The 23,620-nt window shown below is 38.4% G+C and overlaps 1 protein-coding gene across 9 annotated transcripts in view; it reads left to right on the top strand.

The window, feature by feature from the left end:
* The window catches only part of CREM (cAMP responsive element modulator), a 30,218-nt gene extending 16,325 nt beyond the window's left edge, over window positions 1–13,893 (top strand). For 2 of the 9 annotated variants that reach the window (XM_062506675.1, XM_062506701.1), the window contains 3 exons: window positions 3,088–3,231; window positions 10,924–11,080; window positions 13,174–13,893. In XM_062506675.1, coding sequence (XP_062362659.1) covers window positions 3,088–3,231; window positions 10,924–11,080; window positions 13,174–13,318 — 446 coding nt within the window. In that variant the 3' untranslated portion in view covers window positions 13,319–13,893. The other 7 variants (XM_062506667.1, XM_062506692.1, XM_062506660.1 and 4 more) reach the window with 6 other exon arrangements.
* Window positions 13,894–23,620: the final 9,727 nt, after the last annotated feature.

Below are 23,620 nucleotides of genomic sequence, written 5' to 3'. Positions count from 1 at the left end.
TTTAATAGTGAAAAAGTTGTTTGTCACCTCCAGTAGTGTTCTAATGTGCAAGAGTTATTCATTCAGTTGGAGTGTGTGAAAGAGCCTACTCATCCCCCTGCCTCCTTGTGCATATCATGATAATCTGCATGAAAAAATGCAGGTGGGACAAAAATTATTAGATCTTTTGGTATCTGTTTGGGTTACTTGCTGTCTAAGAACAGACTTTTAACAATTGGGAAATTAAGAAATCTTTTGGGAAAGAGTAAGTTTAGTTCCATTTCCAGTTTGGCAATGGAAAAAGATCTGGTCTTTTTTTCTGGATTAGAGCTGATGGTCATACTCAGAGGGTGGTATTAGTGCTGTCTTCACTCCTAGCTGGAAGAGAAGGTGCCACTTGCACCCATTCACCTGCATGACATTCAGCTACAAGGACAGTCCAGGAAAGTCCTGTACTCATCATAAAAGGCCCAGTTTTCAGTAGAGCTCCAGCACAACAAATTGTGTGCAGTGGTTAAGATCAGGACAGTGAATGGGGAGACAGCCATTGTGTTGTTCTGGAAATATGGCAGGAATCAGTCCTGTAAGGGAGGCAGTTACTGGAGTTAATTCACTTTTGTTTATAAAGTACTGGATTGGGATGTGAATGAATAATTGCAGAACAGCTGTGACATAATTGTTTACCCAGGTTCACTGTGGAGCCAAGAGCTTTTATCATTCTGTGCTGGTGTTTTTTTACGGTTTAGGAAGCCAAACTGACTGGGGTTAATGTGGTATGGTTCTGTGATGGTATAGAGGTACCATTCCTGGTGCTAACTCTGGGAGGCAGAATTTGGCTCTTTACAACTTCTCTGGGAGGTAGAGTTGACTAATCTTGTCCTGGACTTCGTGAAGAGTAGAGGATACAATGCTTTACTTTTCTTGCTTCGCTCTCTTTTGTCCTGCCCTAAAATGGGGCACTTTGCTTTGGAGGCCAGACTGAACCATTTTGCACTCTATACCCTGCCATACTCTTCCCCTTCTCCTCAATGCCTTACAGAAGCTGTGTGCAGCAATCAACTGTGTGCAACCAACTAATTCCTATGTTACTTGCTCCTCATTCCAAGGGCAGGACTCTGAACCTTCAAGAATGGCATGAAATACTGTAATCTCACACTGAGTTCAGAGGACTTGACAAGCCTGAATCTTTTTTTATGTCGGACTTTCGTAACATCTCAGGTCACTTTAAATAAAGTGTTCATAGTTTACATGTCTTTTGGGGGAGAAAGGAGTTTTTACTCCTTGCGGATTGGGTTCTCAGCTAAAAGTTTCAGGTTTGTTTTAATTAACATAGGAGATGTGGATTTGGCTGGTGAATGACTTGGTAGATAAGGAGCTGGCTCAAAGAGCTCCAGTCAATAGCTTGATGTTCAGGTGGAGGGCAGTGGTGAGTGGTGTCCTTCAGAGATATAGTTTGGGACCAGTATTATTTAGTATCTTTGGTTGGAGATGTGGAAGGTGGGATCAAATGCACCTTCAGAAAGTACACAGGTGACACCAGGTTGAGTGATGCAGTTGATACTCAAAGCTCAAAATCCCTCCAAAGGGACTGTGACAGAGTAGAGAGCTGGACCCATGCAAACTTCATGATAATACCAAGTGCAGGGTGCTGTGTGTGGGTTGTGGCAATACTAAATGTTGATTCAGGCTGGGCAATGAGTGCATTGAGAGGATTTGGATGTTTTTGTGGCTGAAACACTGAGTATGAGCTGGAAATGTGTGCTTGCAGCTCAGAAAGCCAGCCAGATCTCAGGCTGCATCCAAAGCAGCATGGGTGGCAGATCAAGGGACAGGATTCTGCTCCTCTGCTCTGGTGAGACCCCACCTGGAGTGTTGCGTCCAGCTCTGAGTTTCCAGCACAAAACGGACATGGACTTGCTTGAACAGGTCCACAGGAGGACCATGGAGATTATCAGAGGCTGGAGCCTTCCCTATAAAGATAGGTTGGCAGGTTTGGGATTGATTAGCCTGAGGAAAAGAAGGCTCTAGAGAGACCTTGCAGTAGCCTTCCAGTACTTAAAGGAGGCCTACAGAAAAGATGGGGAGGGATTCTTTATCAGGGAGCGTAGTGATAGGATGAGGGGCAACAGCTTTAAACAGAGAGGATAGATTTAATTTAGATGCTAGGATGAAATCTTCACTTTGTGGGTGGCAAGGCACTGGAACAGCTTGCCCAGAAGAAGTGGGGAAAAGAACCTCCCTCATCCCAGGAAGTGTTCAAGGCCAGGTTGGATGGGGAGCTCTGAGCAACCTGATCTAGTGGAAGATGGCAGGGGAGCTAGAGCTGGATGATCTTGGAGGTCCCTTCCAACTCAGGCCTTTCTATGATTCAATGATATTTCTGTGTTTAACAAAGGCAATGCTAATTTCAAAAGAAATATAAGATTAATAATGTCTCTAGGGAATTGCATTTTTATAAATACTTGATTATGCAAGAATGCAGTATGATTTCTTAATGGGGAAATTATATTTGTTTTTTTTTTTAATATTGCTATTACATTGAGGGAAGAACCCCACTTTGTTCTGTTTCTCTCTTTTTACATGAGTATTGGGTTCTATACAACTGAGTACAGCCTGGTTAAATGTTGTGCTAAATCTTTTCTTACATGAAGGAAAGGATTGGTAGTCTTAAACAGCTTCTTCTTCCTTTGTCTTGGTGCCCTGGCTTTTGTTTTCAGAGAGTTGATAAAGAACATTTTTTAATTTTTTTTTTTTAATTAACTTCTATGTTAGTATTTAAAATAGCACTTTTATATGGCTAGGAGCTACTGGTTTTTTTCCTCATATTTAAACTATTTTAGTGGAGTTAGTATTTCTGGAAACATAGAGATAAAATATGTTAAACACTGCTTTTTGTCTTATATGTATGGCATATACTACTCAACAGGCTTTATATTTGTAGAGACCTGTATTGTTATTACCTAAGTTTTATCATACAATTCATCCTTAAGCAAGCAGAGGGCCAGGAGTCCTATAATACAATGTTTATTTCATGTTTTTCAGCATGTGTTATGTGTTTCTATTGCCTGACTTACCCTTTTTCTTCTCCCTTTTTGTTTTTCTATTTAGTTACCATATCTCAAGGTGGTACAATTCAGACTGTGACAAATTCAGGAGCTCCTCAGCCTGGTGCTACCATTGTGCAATATGCAGCACAATCATCTGATGGCGCACAACAGTTTTTTGTTCCTGGAAGCCAAGTTGTTGTTCAAGGTATATTTTATTAGTCTACTCCATTTTTGTTTTTCATGTTAAACATTTTTTCTTAAAAGGTTTCTTATTTTGTGGTGATATTATTGTTCTATTAAGTAAAATACTCATGGCAAGATGAGTCTTAGGAAGGGATTCAGGTTTTCTGCTTAGTAAGGCAGCTACTACATTTGATTAAAAAGAATGAAATAGCAGTGTAACATCACTTTCTCCTTTGGATTCTCTTGTCCAGCTTTTTGAGACATTTTAATTGCAATAAAGGTACTCTTACAGATTGAAGTGAGATGCTGAAGCTGCACATCATTTAATATATGAAACTAATTTGTTTTTTTCAGCAGTTAATGTTAATTTAGGGCAGTATTTCCTTGCAACTTATGGCTCTTGCAATTACTAGTAAGCAGATTCTTTACTGAAACTAGTTTTCTCATAGAGGAGCACTTTGAAGGTCCTATGAAATGCACACATGATGTGATGAAAACCTTTGAAAATGGGAGAGAGGTTTCTCTATAGAGACACTTAAATTAATAGCTATGGAGGATATACAGAATTAAAAAAAAAATTCATTGACACAGAGAAGTAGGGAGGGAAGGCTGCATGAATACTTTCTTAAGCCAAACCAGCTATCTAAAATAAGCCATGAGAAGAGCTAGGAAGGATTTAGCTATATATTAATGGAGTGGATGAGGGTCATCAAATAAATGCTGAAATACATTATTGTACCAAGACTTTCCAAAAGCATTTCAAGTGCTTTAAGATGAGAACACCTTAGCCAAATGCTAGCTTTTATTGTTCAGAGAGTATTGTTGCATTTTTTCCTAAATGTTATTATGAATACATTCTTAACAAAGCCTTAAGACCCAAATTTGGCTGTCCCCCAAACCAATTTCCCACTCTAGTATGACATGTTTTTCTGACTATGAGTCTAACAGGTTTTCTGTGTGTGTGCCTACACATTTCTTAAATCAGAGGCCGCCTCCATCTCTCCAGGTTGACTGTAGTATTTTACAGGTATTGCTTTGATTCTTCAAAGCTTTGGCATCAGAGGCAGAAAGAATAACGCTTCAGCTGCTTCCTAAAACTTCCCAAGTCTGTGAAGAAGTGTAGCATTTGAGGATTTTATCTGGCAGCATTTCAGTCCTTGGGAATTCCATTTGACTGATTTTCTTTTACAGACTCCATTACAGAGCTGTTCTCTGGCAGGGCTACTCAGCCTCAGCAATGGGCTCCACAAGATGGAATTGGCTATTAAGTGTTTTGCCTGTGATGGAAACTTTGAAAATGGGTTCAGAGACAGTTACTGAATACCTTCTATATCATGTTTCCAGAAGCATCCAGATGCTTTAAATTGATTTGTTCCCTGTCCATGCTCAGAGAAGTTTATTTCCTGGAATTATCCTTTGTGCTTTAGTGAGACTCATAGCTGTTAACACAGAAGAAAAATGCAGCATAACATATAGAGGGAAAAGTACAAAGCAAACAGTAAGTGATCATGAACTTGGAGATGATGAGAAGATAAAAGGCTTCAACTTATTCTAATGCTATTGATACTAGAAAATCTTTAGAAAAAACAAAACCTCTGTAGGAGAAAAGAGATGTATAAAAACAGTGTGAAAGCAGTTAAAGATGTTTATAGTAATACAATTGTATGTAGGCAGCAAACTGGAGTTAATGACAATGGAGTGAGACAGTGGAGTATGTTGAGTACACAAGTGTCTGAAATGTCCTTACTACAGGTAATCTTGCCTGTGCTAGAAAGTCTGTTGGAATACAGATTATGAACATATGTCATTTATATATACTTTGTAGTTGACTGTTCACTTAATAGTGTCATAGCATAGATTATAATAGAAAAAATATTTTGCTTAGTAATCTTACCACTAACATATGTATTTTTATAATGATTTTGGGTAGGTAGCATATAATTTTTTTTCTTATATCATAGAAGAATAAAATAATATAACATATGTTGAAGCAGAAAAGATCTGTTTCCGATTCTGTTTCAGAATCTTTCAGATAGCATATGTACTGGTATTTTTTTCTAAAGTATTTGTTAATGAATCTCCTGTAGTAATGGATAAGATGACATAAACCCTGTGCTTGGTATTTTCTGATAACCTGTAGTGTGGAAAAATATTAGGATAGAAGTGTCAAATGTATTGATCCAATTGAGTGACAATGTATTTGGTACAAATTTGCATTTGTAGACAAGATAAGAGGCAGTTCTAGTGTCCGGGCAGCTTCCCAATACATTAAGGGTTAAGGATTTTTTTGCAAGCTGAAGAAGGAAGTGTTCAACTATTAGTGAAAATTAGTGTAGAAAAGTTGTAGAAAAAGTCATTCTATTGGGACCTATGTGTGTTTTCATTATATTGTTAGTGATATTTGAAATCTGTGCCTTGAATTTCTTGATTTTTCTGTACATATGATCCTGAGGTGGTCCTGTAATCACAAAACACTCCTGTAAACACAGGATATAAAACACAGAACATCAGTGCAAACATTGATGGTTCCACTGCTGCCATCCAGTACAGTTTCACAGTTGTTAAATTACCAGTCTGAATTTGTTTGTTACAAAGACCTTAGAAGTTTGCTGTGCCCTACATACAAACCAATGCTTTGACTCTTGCTCTGAAACTAATTTCATTTGCATTGATGTAAATAAGGAGTAACTCTCTTAGACCTGAGTTGGTTTTTAAAAAAACTTATATTTTAAAACTAAGTGAACCAGATCTCTTGGGTATATTTTAGAAAAGGAGAGAAGGGGGAAGAGGTAGCCTTTACCCAGCGTTACTGTTCTGCTTGTTCCAGCATCTGAAATCACTGGCATTAGGTTGACTTACTTTGTTGGAGTGTTCCTTAATAATTTCTGAAGCTTTTAACTGAAATTAAATGAGTGGGTTGTGGGTTTTCCTGCAAAGCAAGAAGCTCTAGCCTTTCATTTACCTATTTGTTACAGCTTATTAAGCTTTCCTGTCTTGCATGTCTGTCCAACAGAGTTCCCTGCTTTTTAGTGGAACTGTGCCAATGAAAACAACTGCATGTCTCTTTTAAATTTCCTATTTTCTATCCAATCATGACCTTACCATTTGGATTCATTCATGAATGCTAGATCCATGTTTTAATTTCTGTCAGTCAGTGCTGTGAATTTTCAGGTCTTTCTTAACAGCCTGCTTTGTGGTGAGTGCTTTCTGTAGCTTTATGAATTATTCAGGGAAAAAGAACAAAGCTAGGATTATAGCAATACAGAAGAGGAAAAACAAATAGCAGGTTTACTGGAAAGGAATTCTTCAGGCTGCAGTTTCAGTGAGCTGTTCCAGTGATGGAGCATGTTAATGACAGTGGTAAGCAAGTGAGGTCATTGTGATGTCAGTGTTCTTGCTTGTAATCCTGCACATGCTTGGTAGTTTGGAACAGTTCATGCTGAGCTCTGATAGAGGAACAGCAGAATCGTGTGTGCAGAAGTTACCATGGCTGTTACAGGAGATGAAACAGGTAACAATTTTGTTAGCCTTTGACTTGGTATTTTTGTATGTCTGCGCCGTGTTTGGTTAATATTTATGACATTTTCTTTTGAACCTGTTGCTGTAATTCTTTTGTCTCTCAATAGTCGTACAAATAGCTTATAATTCTGTCTACTCAGTGTAGGATTCCAGGGCAATTTTAACAGTTCTGTTTGGGGAAAAAAACAAAAAATCACTGCTAGGGTATGAGTTCTTGCACAGATTGATTCAGTAAGTATTCTTTATTATTTGATGCAGGATTTTGCTGAAAACAATCCACCACTCTACTCTTGCGTTTTTCTTTATTGTAGTGGTAGTCATATATGTTGTGTTTATAATTGCTTTTTGTTTTGTAAAAATGACAACTCCCTTTTTTATTGAGCAATAGACGCTACAAATTTGATAGCTATGGATTTAAGCCTAGCTGTATAGAAACTGCTTCAGCAATGTAATCAGCCCTGTGCTTCCATTATTAAAAAACCGCTGAACGGAAACAAATTTGAGGGCAATAATTGAAGTATTGTAACGCCTGCTTGTTTTCTCCTCCACTGTTAAAATGATCTGTTCCTCAGCTAATTCAGTTCAAAAGGCTGACGTCATTAGATTTCCTGGAATCGTGTTGCAGTAGGGAACTGGAAAAGTTAAACTCCAAACAAGATACACATTGACGTCAGCTCCAAGTCATGCTGCGATTTAGTCAGTTCCTTTCTGCCTCAATTGCCTCCGGCAGCTCGGTAACATTAACTGCTTCCCTGCCGGCTCCTACGTGCTGCTGCTCAGTGCTGGCCCACGTTGTTTCATTAATCCAGAGATAAATATCTTCTCCAGGTCGATGTTTTTAATGCTCAAAGGGATAATGATTCATGCCTTGTGTAGCCAGTTTAGTGGTGAAGTTAAAAACCCTTTGATAATCGAGTCCCACCATTATGACTCACAGAGGGGGGAGCATAGGCATCCAAATACCTTGGGCATTTTTTCTCCTGGATAGTCACTGAAAGAACTCGAATGCAAGGATGCTGTAGTGTTCAGCAGGTTACTTTTTCCAGGAGTTGTTCTTTTCTGGTTTTTTAAATGCCACTTGTTTTTTTCTTTCACTAGTTGTCTTTTGGCTTTCTTAATTTTCTGTTTGTAAATCTCAACTAAAAGCTTCATATTTTCAGTGATTTTTTTACTCCCTTGCATTTTAAGGGGGGGCGTTGGGGGGGTGGGAATTACCTGGGGCAATATGTTAGGGAAATGCACCAACTCCAGGTTTGTAGCTTTGTTAAGACTCTCAGTTCTGCTTCTGGTACTTTAGGAATTCCATTACACCTTTGTGAAGTGTCACGTTAGAAACAGCCACAGAAGTTTGTCAGTGTGGATGAAGTGTGTGTGACATTTGTCTCATGCTGAAATGGAAGGTATGCTTCCTTGTAATATGGATACATAATTAGGCTTCAAATAACTCTGAAAAACATTAAGTTTATCCCGCTCTGTTTAAAGTCCCTTTCATCTTTCCAGAGGTCCTTTTCTGGGGGAATCAGTTATATTGTAGTGTCTTGAGATAATATACAAAACATTTTTTAGTCTTTGAAATATCTTTTTGCAATGACATATCATAAAACATTTGCACAGCTAAAAGATACTTTGTCAGTGTTACGTTCTGCCTTTTTCTTGATTCTAAACAGTGGTGTCTGGATTTGTAAGGTCTGTACCATCAGAATAGTTATTTATCTGTGTTCCTGTGCTGGCAGGTTTGTAAGTGGGACAACTGTCAGGCAGAGACTGCCACTACTGGGACCTGCTCAGACTAGAACACTTAGCAATGGTGTTTGCTGATCCCAGCTGAGATAGGGACTTGCTTTTGTTAAGTCTTGTTGGAAGTACATGATCACACTGAGTCCTCTGCACAAAAGCTCAGTAAGTCCTGTTTGCTGCCATCTGAGTATAAATCAGACACAGAAAACAAAGTAGTTGGTCTTGCCCGGCTGAGGTGATCTGGGTTCTGGAGTGTTCCCCATGACTTGATCTACAAAATGGTTTGCTTGGATTTCTAATTCATTGTAGCTAAGGCAAACTAAGATAACATCTCTTTAATACCAAGTGATGAGATAGAAAAAGGTAGTTCTTACCACAGAGTCTGTAAGATGGATGTAATGTGGCCAGCATAAATGTTGAGCCTGAAGAGTTGCTAAAATTCCATTTTTATAATTAGTGAGCTATCAATCCACTGATGGGACTAGAACTCCTAAGAAATATGGAGGACTTAAAGGGTTAAGCAATTCCCCTGTAGATGTACAAGATGACCAAACCCTGTGTTCATGGCAGCTGCCTGTCAGTGCTCACAGGGCTGTTCTGGGCTGATTTCTCCCTCCCTCCCACATCCCCAGGGGATTATCCAGGTCAGTTCACTGGTCCAGTTCATCTTGTAATTCCACAAACACTTTTACCCACAGGACTGGGGGGGGGGGGGGGGGAGGGGCACAGGATTTAAGCTGATCATGATTTCAGGACATGCTTGTGGAATTGTAGTCTAAATACAACTTGATTCTGTTTGTTTGTTTGTTTTTGTTTTGAATTAGTGAAGCACTTGCATTAAAATAGCAAGAATAATAGTATATTTTTAGTAAGTTTGATTGTTTTCCCCCTGTAGTCTTAACTGCTCAACCTGTCAGCCTTCCCAAGATGTTTTTTGCCTACATTTTATTTTTCCAAGTTGTCCTAGTGTCAGCTGGGGTAGAGTTAATTTTCTTCCTATTAGCTGGTACAGTGCTGTGTTTTGGTTTTAGGATGAGAGAGATGTTGATAGCACACTTGTTGTTTGGTTGTTGCTCAGCAGTACTTGCACTAATTCAAGGATTTTCCAGGTTCTCATGCTCTGCCAGTGAGTAGGCTGGGTGCTCACAAAGCTGTGAGGGATCACAGCCAGAACAGGTGACCCCACGTAGCCAAAGGGATATTCCATACCATAAGGCATCATGCTCAGCATATGAACTGTAGGGAAAGCTGGCCTGGGGCCTGCTGCTCAGCAACAGGCTGGGCATCAGTTGGTGAGTGGTGAACAATTGCTTTTAATTTGCATCAGTTATTTTTCTTGGTTTTATTTTTTTCTTTTTGTGAGTTTCCTTTTCATTGCATGTATTATTTTATTGCCATCAAACTGTTCCCATCTCAACCTACGAGTTTTCTTACCCCATCCAACTGGGGAGCTGTGTGGGTGGAGTGAACAAGTGACTCTGTGGTGTTTAGTTGCAGGCTGGGGTTAAACTGTGAGACATGTTTTTCCATTATTTGAATAATGCTTTAAAGAATTAAAAGTATAAACTAAGGAATATATTTTTTGTTTGCTTTTGTTTTCTGTCAGACAAGACACAAGTACTTAGGACTTCCCCAGTGTTTCTAAGTTGAGGTACATCATGTAGGGACAAGTATGTCTGAAACAAAGAAATGACGTGAGACTGTCAGAAAGGTATTGGTTTCAAGTCACATCAGATCAGCATTTAGCTTGGGGAGAGCGCAAAATTGCTAAACTCAGGAGCTGAATCTGAATTTTTGCTCTCTGATTTACTGTGCAGCTACACCCCTTCCTGTGCAACTGCTGCTGGCTCCTGTTGCTTGCTAATGCTGCAGCATCCCATGTGTGGTCCCCTTTCCCAGGGAGCGAATGCCTGTACATCCTGAGCACTTGTCTGTTCCTTTTCCTTGTAGCAACAGCAGCTCTTGCTTGTTATCCAAGGGTTGCCAAACTGCTTTTGTAAGAGGAGGAGAGTCTGTAGAGGTGGTAGTGTTGCTATCACAAGGGAGGAGAAGAAAGTTGTCTTCTGAAGCAAATTGAGTCCTGTACAGGGAGAACAGGGTAGTAGTGTATAAACCTCAGTGGCTTCAACAGCAGGACCCTCTTTTTGTGGGATTGTGCAAACGGGAAGTAAGTGTGACTGCTCAAACTGTTTCTCAAACTGCTTTCTCCATGTTGTCTGAAGAGAGACATGTAGAAGCTTTCAGTCTGGCTGGCTAGTGGGGCCACATGCTAGAACAATTCAGATACTTTATAGTGTGGAAATAAATGCTATTAAGATAAAAAATACAGTTGTGTCATTACAGACTTGTGAAATAATTTGCATATTTGGGATCCTGGATAATCATTGTCAGAAATCTGTTATTTTCAGATATACCTCTCTATTTGCCGTACATTTAAAAATATGTTTCTTTTCTACAGCTGCCACTGGAGACATGCCAGCTTACCAGATTCGAACTCCCACTACTACCTTACCTCAGGGAGTGGTTATGGCAGCCTCACCAGGGGCTTTGCATAGCCCTCAGCAAATGGCAGAAGAGGCAACACGGAAGAGAGAGCTGAGACTTTTGAAAAATAGGTAAGACTGTATAATAATTTGTAGTCAGTGTTGCAAACCATCCCCCTCCCCCACAAGCATTATAGTGACATTTTCTTCTTAAGGCCATGAGCACTGCCTGTAATTGATGAAGAGAAGGCAGGAAATTCTTTGTCAGTCATCCCATGTCCTTCTAGCATAGAGTATTGCTTGTAAACTCTGGGAGTTTAGAGTTGACCTTATACCCATGGATTTTTAGTTTGGAAATATTAGGTGATTCAGAAATGAATATCAGATAATTTTTGTGATGATCTAGAGTTAACACTTTTCATTGATTTTTTTTTTTTTATTCCTGTCCTTTCCCATTGCTGACAGTAAACTGACCAGTAGGGGCTTTTTCATTTAAAAACATCCCACCAAAGAATTGGTTAGGAAAATAGCTGAGGATCTCATTAGCAGCTGTCCATTATTGATGCTGCAAAGAGGACTTATTCAAAGATGGAATGATCATTATAGACTTCCCTAAATACTTGGCTGCTGGGATGAGATACTTTGCAGTACCCCTGTCATTTTGTGAGACATATTGTGTGAAGTTGTGTATTTTTTAATTGGTTGTCATGGACTTGACTGAATGTTGTAAATGTCAGTCTTTGTGCATTTTTTGTACTATTCTTAGGGGAGTCTGTCTTTTTTAAATGTGTAGCCACCTCTGTCATTGGCAGATTAATAGTAGAAGTAGTCTGCTCTGCAGATTTCTAATACACTGCTTAACCATTTGTCTTATGGTGGACTTAATGGTATTGCTTAGCTCTCATGCCTGTCCTATATTTTAAATTACTTACAAGGATCACTGCATTGTTGTGTCTCCTTTTTGTTTTTTCTCTCTTCAGTTTTAAAACTAGTGCCTATGCTATAGCTCATAACTTGGTGGAGTGTTAGCCTCTCAAAATTTGATAGTTTATCATGTTCCAAGGTGGTAAAGGAGTACTCACTCCCAGTACTTCTAATATTTCTTCTGGAATTAAATGCTTGTTTAGTCACATGCTTCTGAGCACTTCTATATTTAGCTCCAATAGAAGAGACTTTTGAGCAGACCTACAAGAATGGCTTCAGGCTATCATTTGCTGGCAACAAAAACCACAGACTCATGTGGCTGAAATGTGCTCCGGCAGCCAGTTCTGAAATGCTAATAAATTGTATTTATTTGGACTTAAATTGTACTGTATGTTGCTACAACATGCTGTAAGTGTTTATCTTCATGTAAGCTTGGCATCTAGGTTTTTATCTGAAGAGAGTAGTGTTATGTTTGTGTTTTCTAAAGGTATATTCTCTGGGTTTGGTTTTAAGATTTTGATGGCAGAAGACAATGCTCCTGATAAACACACAAAGTAGAATGTGACTGGAAGAAGAAACGCTGCTTTCCATCCTAATGTTTAGTGCAATTCAAGTCAATACATTATCATTTACTCCCTGTTTTTCTCAGTTCTGTGTATCTTTGTTCCATGTTTGTATTTGGTGATGCTGGATGCATTTCAAGTTCTAGATGTTTTGGATTGTATTTTGACTATGTTACTGCTTTTTGGCTGTTATCCGATGTTCTGTTTGTGCAATCCAGCAGTGGTTGGTGGTGGTTGTTGTTACTGTGGAACCACAGGGAATGCAGGTAATTGCATTTAACCAGTCTTTGCCATATTGTGGCTGTTCCTGTAGTCATTTGCCTTGTATTGGTTCCAGGGAAGCTGCCAGAGAATGTCGCAGAAAGAAGAAAGAATATGTCAAATGTCTTGAAAATCGTGTGGCTGTGCTTGAAAACCAAAACAAGACTCTCATTGAGGAACTCAAGGCCCTCAAAGATCTTTATTGTCATAAAGCAGAATAACTGTCTTTCATTTGGACCTCCTTTATTATGAACTTTAATCAAGGCATGAGAGGAAGCAATTCTACAGATTGCCATATGAACTTGAGAAAGAGACACTTGAGGCCCTTGTGGAACCCAGTTTTGCTTAGTGTTTTCAGACTGATTTGGGAGATATTCCAAAATTTGGAATTCTGTCATAGTCTCCATACTCTGCTGAGCTTTCTAATGGCATGCAAATGGCTTTTTTGTTTGCACTTTTTACTTCTGCTTTTTGCAGGGAAGCTGCTAAAGAATGTCGACGTCGGAAGAAAGAATACATAAAATGTCTGGAGAGTCGTGTTGCAGTGCTAGAAGTTCAGAACAAGAAACTTATACAGGAGCTTGAAACCCTAAAAGACATTTGCTCTTCCAAAACAGATTAGTAAAAATATTTATTATACTGTGAACTAAGATATGTCCAGTTGCTTTGTAAGACAATACATAGCCAACATGACTTACAGCTTTCTCTTTGTTTCATTTATAATATATTCCAACTCCTAACATTCCTGAATGCTTTCCTGCTTTTTGTCAATTCATAGCTCTAATTTCAGGTTTTTCATGCACCATCCTTCTGTCTCCCAAGGAGCCAAATGTTAAAAAATATAGCAAAGTAAAAAAAGCGCAGAATTTCAAAGAGCTGTTTCTTTGCCATATATTTGCATACTACTTTTTACATGTTACTGAGTGTCCTGCACATTCAAAATATTTTGCAATTGTTTTAGATGAATCATAAAGATAATGCATCCAGTAATACAAGAAAATCAAACAACCCAGGGTATCTCAGGAAAGAGTTTATAAAAGAATGTTATGATTATGTGTATGTACTAGCATACTAGTCTACAGATGATTTTATGGCATATTTTTATATTAGTTGCTTTGTGGAAAAAAGTATTGTATTGCTGTCACTGAGTGCCATGGTTAAAGATAGTTTTTAATAGAACCATGTTGTTTAACCTGTGTAGTGTCTGATTTCCTTTAAAAACCTGGTTGAGATGCTTTAAGATCCATGAGTATCTGAAAGAAGACAAAGGGAAAAAAGCACACCTAAGCTCATGACATGATGCAAAGTATATTGTAAATACCTGCAAGAAGCTCTCTGTTATACAGCTGCTATTTACTTAAATTTTCTGTAATCTGCAGAATATTTGATTCATTGGAGGTCTGTATATCAAAATTGAAATGTTCATCCTGAATACTTCATATTCTAGATCCTGTACACCTGTGGATAGTTGCCTGTAGTGAAGATTGATGATGCAGTTCTTGTCACAGTTTCAGCAAACTACTGACTGGTGGTCAAGGTGTCCTAAAGCAGGAGGCTTTCCAATAAATAGTAACTATTTGCTGATTCACTGGGTTCTGGAGTAGCCTACAGATGAGAGCTGAAGACTTTTAAAATAAACCCATGTTTAAACCAGATTACAGCTCTCGTAAATGCAGTGCCAGCTTTCCGTTGTGCTTTGAAAAAACTAGTGCACAGGCATAGTTGCTTCTGGGTATTTTTTAATTCATGAGTGATCTTAATTGTTTGGCCAGTACAGTCTATGACCAGAGCATTTGGGAGCTTTGCTGGAACTAATAGCACCATTGCCTTACTGATGTGGTAGGAAGAAAGGCCTGGTTCCTACTTAATTTGCTTTACTGAGGGGTATGTGTGTATGAGTGTGAGTGTGTGGAAGGGCGGAGGGATGGAATCGTACTGAAGTCTTGAGACTTCTTGAGACTTCCTAATTTAATTTAATCTCAATTTGCATTTAACCCTCTTCACTCTGACCCTGTTGGGGTGGGTTGGTTTATGTATGTTTTTTTCTTCCTGAATTACTTGAAATACACAGGATAATTTTTTCAAATATTTTGAAAATCCCACTATGTACCTAAGTGAGACCATTTTTAAGAAGAGGTATTCTCTCTCACTTCCTGCCGCCACATCAGTTGATTTAAGGAGGTAACAAGATGCCTCTGGTCTCTTAAGGCTCTGCTGCAGGTTTGGAACAAAAGTAAAGTAAACTTTGGAATACCTTTTCACTGTGAAATCACATCTGAAGTGTGAAGGTCAGCAGAATTCAAAGGTTCTGTTCAAGTTGGACAGGATGAATGCAATCTGCAGGTCCATGTTGCAGCCTCTGTAGTGCAGCAAGTAAGTTGTTTGTTGTGGCTCTGTCACTGAAGTCTGTTTCTGTTGCAGGTGGGCATTGCTCCTTACTCACAAAGGATTTGGAAACTTATAGAGAAACTTGTGTGTGTTTTTGGGGTAGACATGTTTCCAGTAAAAAGTCTCCTTTATATTCACAATAGTATTTGGTATTAACTACAGTTGGAAATTTGATAGGAGGAGTCCTTGTCTGTTCCACATCTGTGTAGGTTATACTCATTTCTTTACTAGTAGAATCACAGAATGGTTGGGTTGGAAGGAACTTTAAAGACCATCTAGTTCCAAACCCCCGTGCCATGGGCAGGAATGCCACTCACTACTGAATCATGTTGCTTAGAGCTCCATCCAACCTAGCCTTGAATGCTTCCAGAGATGTGGCAGTCACATCTTCACTGAGCAACTGGAGTGCTAACCTCTGAGTAAAGAATTCATTCCTAATATCTAATGTGAATCTCTCCTCTTTTCTTCATAACCATTGCCCCTTGTCCTGTCATTGTCTACCTGTGTAAAATGTTCTTTCTTTTTTTCCTGTAAGCCTCCTGTTAGTACTGAAAGGCTCAGGGAGGTCTCCTTGGAGCTTTCTTTTCTCCAGGATGAAAAAGCCCATCTCAGGATGTTTTCATAAGAGAGGTGCTCCTGCCCTGTGGTTATGTTTGTGGCTCTTCACCAAACCTGCTCTAAAAGGTCTGGGGCCCCCAGAGATGGATGCAGCACTGCAGGTGGGATCCTATCAGAGCAGAGTAAAGGGGCAGAACCCTCTCCCTCACCTGCTCCCACCCTGCTTTGGATGCAGCTCAGGATGCACTCAGCCTTTGGGGCAGCAGGCACACACTGAAGCAGAGTGATGGTGCAGGAAAAAGGCCTTTTCAATAGTGTTCTTTATATTGAAACATCAAGTGAATCTCTGTTGGTTTATTACAAGAGAATTTGAGCACTGCCCAAGCTTTGATTTGACAGAGCCAGGAATTTTGTTTTTTCATTATCAGGAAAAAAGGCCAAAAAAGGGTATGTTCATTCCTTTCTGTTAGAAAACGACATTTCTATGGTATGAAACTCCTTTCTTGCTGAAAACACGCAATTGCAAACTTCTTTAAGATAGACAGCTAGAGGATTGGCCTTTGAGGGAAAGTGTACACAGGCCTGGATGGATTTTAATTTTTATTTTTTTTTCCAAGATAGATTTTCATGTAGCTCAGGTAAAAATAGTCTCTTGTAAAATGTCTTCAGCTTCCTAGAGTTGTGAGCAATGAGGAATGTAATAGTCAGCTTCCTCTTAAGGTAGGTACAGCTTTGCCTCATAGCTGTTTTCTTCTTAAACAGATGTGCAAAGAGAAATCTCTGTAGACTATCCAGACAGATCCCTCTTGACTCTCTAACACAGCCTCAGCTGTTCTGGTCAGTGAAGAAAGGGATTAAAATAAGTGTATTGTGTGAGTAGGTGTGGATTTAGTTTCTTTGGGAGGATTTTTTCATAGTTAGTCCCATAGATTTTGCTGTTTGCAAGAATAATTGCGGATTTTTTTTTTTTTTTTTTTTTTTTTGTGCACTGGTGCAGTCCTGAGGAGTGCAAGTTGTCCCCTGCTTGATTTTCCTTCAGTTCTTGTCACACATAATTGCTGATCTGTACTGGTATCCTGCAGACATCAGTATAATAGCTGAAATTCAGTGTGATATTTTTCTGAATTAAGTACTTCAAAGGAAACTAAGGGGTCTGCTCAGCTTCTGGTTTGGATTGACTCACTTGCCCACAGTTTTTTTCTGTTTAATCCCCCTGGTATTTAGTGTGTGGGTGTGTACATGGCAAGACTGCAGTGACTGCTGAGCTGTTAAGCAGCTGACAGAAGTAACTGCCTTTTGGTTGTCAGCCTTTCTGTTGAAAATATTGTGTGGGGAGGGGGGTCTAGTTTTTTGGAGTTTTTTTAAGGCACTATGAGGCCCTTGTGGATGAGAATAACAGTTATCTCATTATTCCAGCAGAAGTGTTCTAGTATTTGCTTGATTTAATAACTGAGGAAAATAATTTAGGTAAATTTTAGAACAATTTGATATTCTCTCATGCCAACTGGAAATGGCAGGTTGGAAAAAATCAATTTATTATTCTGTGTCTAATGAATCTTTAGTCTTATTTTCTCAGGTTTCTGGTTTTTTCCTAATTCTGAGTTAGAACTTCCTTCTTGCAACAGGCTTGTTCAGTACAGTATGAAGCATAAGCTGTGTATATGCACTAAGTCTGAGAGAGAGCATAGTGTGTGAGTTGAGTGCTTTGTGTAGACTAAGGAAGAAAATAACTTCATTGTATTCTGTGTGACTTGAATGGAAAAAACAGTGAAGGAAGTGTCTTTGTTGTGGTAACTGCTGATCTTTTTCCTTTCCTTTAATAGCCTTTGTCAGTGGAATCTGGTGTGATTAATACATCTTGTGAATGGAATTATGGCTAGAAAAATGTCACAATTCAAAAATCTCGTTATCTAGCCAAGTAATTGTTTTTATTTTGTGGCTTCAAAACTATGATTTCCAAACAACTTTGAGGCTCTTAATATTCTCACTTTCATGATTCTCCCCTCCACTCCTTCCCAATGTGGTTGTACTCACACCAGGTAAAAGCTGCTGCAGAGTTGTTTAACAAACTCGGTCTGGACCAAGGGGGTTGTTTTCTCTAAAGTAGTTCTCTTAAAGGTTTTTTATTTTTCCCCCTAAGCGAAGTATTTATCACATTTCTAGCTTTCATTGATTCTTAACAGAAGTGAGAGGACTGCAAACACATTTTAAGTTGAATGCATACCGAGGTGTTTTGCTTGATGAAGTTGATTTTGAAGAACTAGATTCTCTAAGATCCTGGTTGTGTGAACTAAAAGCTTTCTGAAGTTTGTCAGTTGGCATACAAACAAAAACTTGCTTAATTCGTTGACACCTCTGCATTTTTACCAGTGATGTTGTCAGTTACTTCAAAGATCCAGACATGGGCCTGGAGCTGCAGCTTTCATGACAAGTGAGCAGCCTAAATCTGTTAAGATCTTCGAAGCAGACATTGTTTTTTTTCTCTCATTTGAGGCCTGATCTAATTAGCTTTTCTGAAGTGTGTCTATTGGAAATGGCCCTAACATGAAATACAGCCACAGAAAATGAGGAAAAGTCAGGATAGATTGAACAAAGTGTTTGAAAGCAGTGCTGTTACAGAGTATAACACAAGCAGGTGTGCTGAGTTTGGATGTGGGAGTGTTTATTTTTTAATTTCTGTATTTTTTGTGCAAGAACCCCATTGGTCTGTGCAGGGATCAGAGCTCTGCAGTGTTGAGCACAGGATGAAAAGTGTTAACATTTCAAAATCGGTTCTACTTTCTTTTGTTGTATCTTGTGTCAATTGTTACCTACAGCTCCTTCCCTCATGCTATCAGACGTGTTCCATACATTCTTTGTTATTTTTCTTTGATGATTTTCATTTTCCTGAAATGCTAATATTGTTTCCTGTAAAATGACAGTTGCTCATGTTTGTATCACATTTCTTCTAGTACGTTTTGAACCTGGCGGTCAACAGCAGTTGAAGATCATAGATGTGTCAAAGATCTCTCAAAAGTTCCTGAAATTAGGTAGTTAGCAATGAAGGCATGGACTTACTACAGGAGAATTTGGAATGTAAGTTTTTTTAGATTCAAGAAAACTTACTGGGAATTCTCTCCTATTAGATTCCAGATAATTAATTCACTGATTGCCTGTGAACCATAGAAAGTAAGGTATTTTTGTTGACAACTATTTGTATTTTGTAGAGGATGTCTGAATGTATATAGATTATACCATATTTGTTTAAAATGACAGTTTGTTTATAGATGAAATATATTTTATTAAAAAGCTTGAATACCTTGCAGACCTAAGCTATTGGGTCTGATGTTGTTTTCTGTCCCTTCAAGTAGTTGTGTAAAGGACAGTGCAATGTATCCTGATAAAATACTTGCTTGGCTGTCCCCCCAGATTGAAACAGTTACTGACACACTTTTTTTTCTTCTTCCCACACTTCAGCTGGGCAAATAAGTTAAAAATAGACTGGTTTTGAAATACACTATTAACAAGAAAAAATACCCACTACCTATACTGTTACATTGTAGTAGCTCTGGGTAGAATCTGGTAATTCAGTCTTAAATTTGAAATGCTGGTAATTTCTGACTGTCTTGGTCAAGTTCAGAGCAAAACACGATTTTTTCCGAGCTGTTTTAGAGTGACACCTTGTGGAGTATAAAGGTCTGCACTTTATTTTCAAACTGATAAAACAGCCAAAGCATGTTCCAGAAGTAGTGAATTTCTTGAATTTTATGGGGGAGATACGGGGGGGTGGAGTTTTCTGTGGCTGTTGAGGACACAAACTCAGTTTTTCCTGCTGTTCCAGTGTTAATATATCGTTAGAAATAAGTGATTTGAAATTTGATAGCCTTTCAAGAGGAAAAAAGGTCATTTTGACAGTTTTTCAATTTGTAGTCTTTCTGACCAATAGTCTAATTTAATGAAATATAAAAAGGGAATTATTTAATTTCGATTAATAATAATAACTAAGAATAAATATTATTTAAATACAATTGCAAATACTGCTATTGAAGCACAGTAGTTATTAGTTCTAGGTCACAGAAATTAAATACAAAAAAACCCATAAGAATATTTTGAGATGTAATGATGTGAAAGGAAAATGCAATAATGCAGTTTTAATCCTGCCATATGGAGGAATCATTCTGGAAATGGAAGGGGGATGTAAAAAGGGAGAATTCAGAACACAGGAAAATATAAAGTCATTAAGAAAATCATTCCTCAGGCTAGATAGATTCCCATTTTCTAATAAATTGCACAGGTCTGCATTACAGCCATGACTATATAGCATTTTGTCCCTCACAGACACATCTGCAAGTGACCATGTGGATAGTTTATACATGTGTTTTTTCCACAGCACCTGTGAAGTGGGTGAACTGAGCACCTAAACAGAATTTTTTTAAACTCTTTCAAGAGAATTAGCCAAATAGATGAGATGTGATGTCAAGATCTAGAACAACAAATGCATTTGCATATGGTAAATTTATAGGCCTATTCTATGAAAAATGAAAATATATGTGGTTTGGGAATTGTTGTTATTAGGAGATTAAATATTTATATAATTTGACAATTAAACCAGTTACTAATGCCATTAAATTTTTTCCCAGTCCAAAATACTAACTTAGTCATAGTTAACTTTGTGTTGTAACAGAGACAGTCTGAAGAAGGTCAATATCCACTTTCACTGTAGTGTATGACTGCAAAGCTTATAAAACTGATTTGCTGTCCCAGCTGTTTTAAGTGTTGCTGTTTTTGATCAGTGTCTGATGGCAGGCAAATCTGGTTGTGTATCTCTTCCCCAGACTAGAGTGACAAACATTGTGCTCAAACAACATCTAATATTAGCTCTTGCTGTTTGAGCAGTTCAGTTGGTTTCACAAAGTCCTTCTGTTTCCAATTCACACCACCCCACTCTCAAGAATGAAAGAAATAAATGTTACATTTCTTTAGCCAGTATTTTAGCCCTGGAAATTCTTAGGTTTTCTGTTTGATCTCCCACTTTGCCATTAGTTCCCTAAGAAATGGATTTGCTCTCATAACCCAACTGTGTGCTTTTATGAACAGCAGAGGTCTCATTGTGCAACTTGGAAAGGTATGAGCAGAGAGCAGAAGTAACTTGTGCAAATATGCACAGCAGCATCTGCAGGCCTCAGGTCAAGAGCCATCTCTAAAGACACATTTCTACCAGATCTCCTTTGTAAATGACTGACAACAGAACCTCTGCTTTCTACTGCTCATTTGCCCAAAACCACATGTAAGACATCTTGCTCAAGTTACTAATATTTCTCGAACTATCACTTTTTATTGGCTTCTTTTGGTTTTTCAAAGTTTTTTTTCAAAGTTTTTTTCTCAGAGTGATGACTCTTTCAGCAGAGCCTAGCTGACTCTAGATAGCAAAGTTCAAGTTTGAATTTTTCTCTGGTAAGATGGTGAGCTTCCTTCCACCTGTGACAAGGGAACTTGTTACTGTTTTTAATGCACACTTAACAATAAGGGAACAGCTATAGAAATGTCCAAGAGCTTTGTCAAGTGTACCAATGTAAAATAAAGACATATGCTCAAATTTGAAGGAAGGAAAAGCTTCTTTCAAGCAAGAGGGCATTCCCATAATAAAATTATAGAAGTTCTACTCTGAAGTTTCATAACCAACTTTAAATCTGGCCAAAGCATTTCCTCATATACTCCTCTGCCCCCTGCAAAAGTTTTGAATACGCAAAATTTCAACTGTCCAGCCAGTCTAAAGAGTCCGAAGTAATCAGTTTACAGCAGTTTATGTAAAAAAGCTGATTCTGATGCCTGCCTCTGCTGAAATTTTAAGTAAATAAACCTAATGCTTTCATGGTTGTATTATGCACTGCAGAAAGACTGTATTTAGAACAAAGGAAAGTATGATTAACAGTGTCCACATAAATTTTGGTTAGGATAGGGGGTAGTCTTGTCTGTCTGAATTACTCTTGGGAAAATCTTCATAAGCAAAAATGTTATGAAAGTACGAGGATTTATGCAATTGCATGAGAGAAATTATGTATAGATCAAACAAAAAAATATGAGTCAATTAGTGTCACTTATGAACAAGACAATGGTTAAGTATGTAGGTCACTTTTTAGAGATTAGTTATCTAGGATCTTGGACAGATGCCTAGCAAAACGAAACACTCTAAATGCAATTGCTGATATAAAATAATCCTATTAAAATACAATATTAACTTTGCAGAGAATGTAGAGAAGTGGTGTCAGGGCAGCGGCTTTGTTTTAAAATACATACTTGATAAGGAAATAACCCTATCAAATTAATAGAATCATAAGAACAGTGGGTAAATAAATTTTAAATGTGCCTATAGATTTTATTCCTCGTGAATTAATCTACTTTGATTCTTTAGCAACATAAAGGATGAAACATATTAAAAAATAGAGGGAATGTAGCTGGTATGTCATCAGGTATGACATTTAGGCCAGCAGATCAGCAGGTTTTGTTTGCTCAAGTCAGACAATAATTGTAGCAGAAAGCATAGCTAGGCCTTGTAACATATAAGCTACATAAAAAACAAACAAACCCAAAACAAATCAAAAACAAACAAACCCCAACCTAGTACATAACTTAGTCACAATCAAGAAATATACTGCAGCAGAGAGGCTGGAACAAATATTTGTGCCTACTGTCTTAGCTCAGTATTTAGTAGCAGCAGTACAAAGTGAGTCTGGAGTGCTACATGTGGTTCTCCTTCAGTGTTTGTGAAGCTGAGTGTCCCAAGTGATGAGAGAAGCAGACCTGCCTGAAGAACAGTGCTGCTGCAGAGAACTTGGCCTGCAGATTTACTTGTGCCTCATCACTGCAGAAGTGCTAGAGGGGGTAAAACCTGGAAGACCATCTCACATTGATGGCACCCAGGAGAACTGCAATGATATTTGTGAACCTGCTGTGGGAAATTGCCCTGTCTTAAGGGCCAGATACTAAATGGTTCAGTAAATTATTGCATGTCTAAACCTTAGCTATCTGATCCAAATCTGGTAATTGGATCTCTCAGTATGTACAAGCTCTCTGTACAATACATGACTGCTTATATTAAAATTCAGGTAAGTTCATAGGAGTAGGTATAGAAAATCCATCTTTCTCCTGATTCCTGGATAAGTTAACTGCTAGTTGCTTGAAGCGATACGTGTTTTACCTAACAATGGTAATCTAAACTCTAGGTATTTCTCCATAGTTCTGTATTTCAATGGGATGGCAGGCAGTGTTTCTGTAGTGCAGTCCATAACTCTGAGGATTGAGTTATTTGCCCTTGCTGAAGTCCCTTTCCTTCCACTAAACAATTCATAGAGGAGCTAAGAACAGAAGGCTTATCTTTCCAATTGAAGTTAATCAAGATACACCCAACCCATATGTTATAAATTCCTGATACTTTCGAAGACAGATCAACTTTTATCCTGAAGAAAACATCCTGAGAGGAATAGCTGTGGTGAGGAAGGGGAGATGGTATTATCAGAATAATGATGTCATTATCAGAATAATGGTGTACAGACAGCAGACCCTGACTAGGATGTTCACTGAAGATTTCCCAGGAGAGGTAAGATTGAATGTTCTTTGGCAGAGGATGAAGTGGATATGTCCTACATCTGGGACAGTAGTCCTGCTTCTGTGCCATGGAAGATGCTCCATAAACATGCCAGGCATGAATTATATAATTTTAAAGGGTAATAATAGGTTGGGTAGGTAGTAATAGTTGGCTTCATAGGTCAAGCTTGATCTGAAAGTATGGAAGTAGGTTTTCCAACGTTGAAGCTGACTGAAAATCTTAATGGTATCAGGTTGCATTTGGCATTCAGGTTAGGCTGAGTGTAAGCAGCAGTTCTGTGAGCACTGAAAAAATTGTAGCTGTTAACAAGAGCAAAACTGTAGCCATGTCAGGGGCTCTTAAAACTGAGATATCCAAATTCATTCACACCCTATTTTAAACAGCAAACCCTTC

This window comes from Cinclus cinclus, chromosome 1 (assembly GCF_963662255.1).
Source record: "Cinclus cinclus chromosome 1, bCinCin1.1, whole genome shotgun sequence".
Lineage (NCBI taxonomy): Eukaryota > Metazoa > Chordata > Aves > Passeriformes > Cinclidae > Cinclus > Cinclus cinclus.
This window is presented reverse-complemented; position numbering and strand designations above follow the sequence as displayed.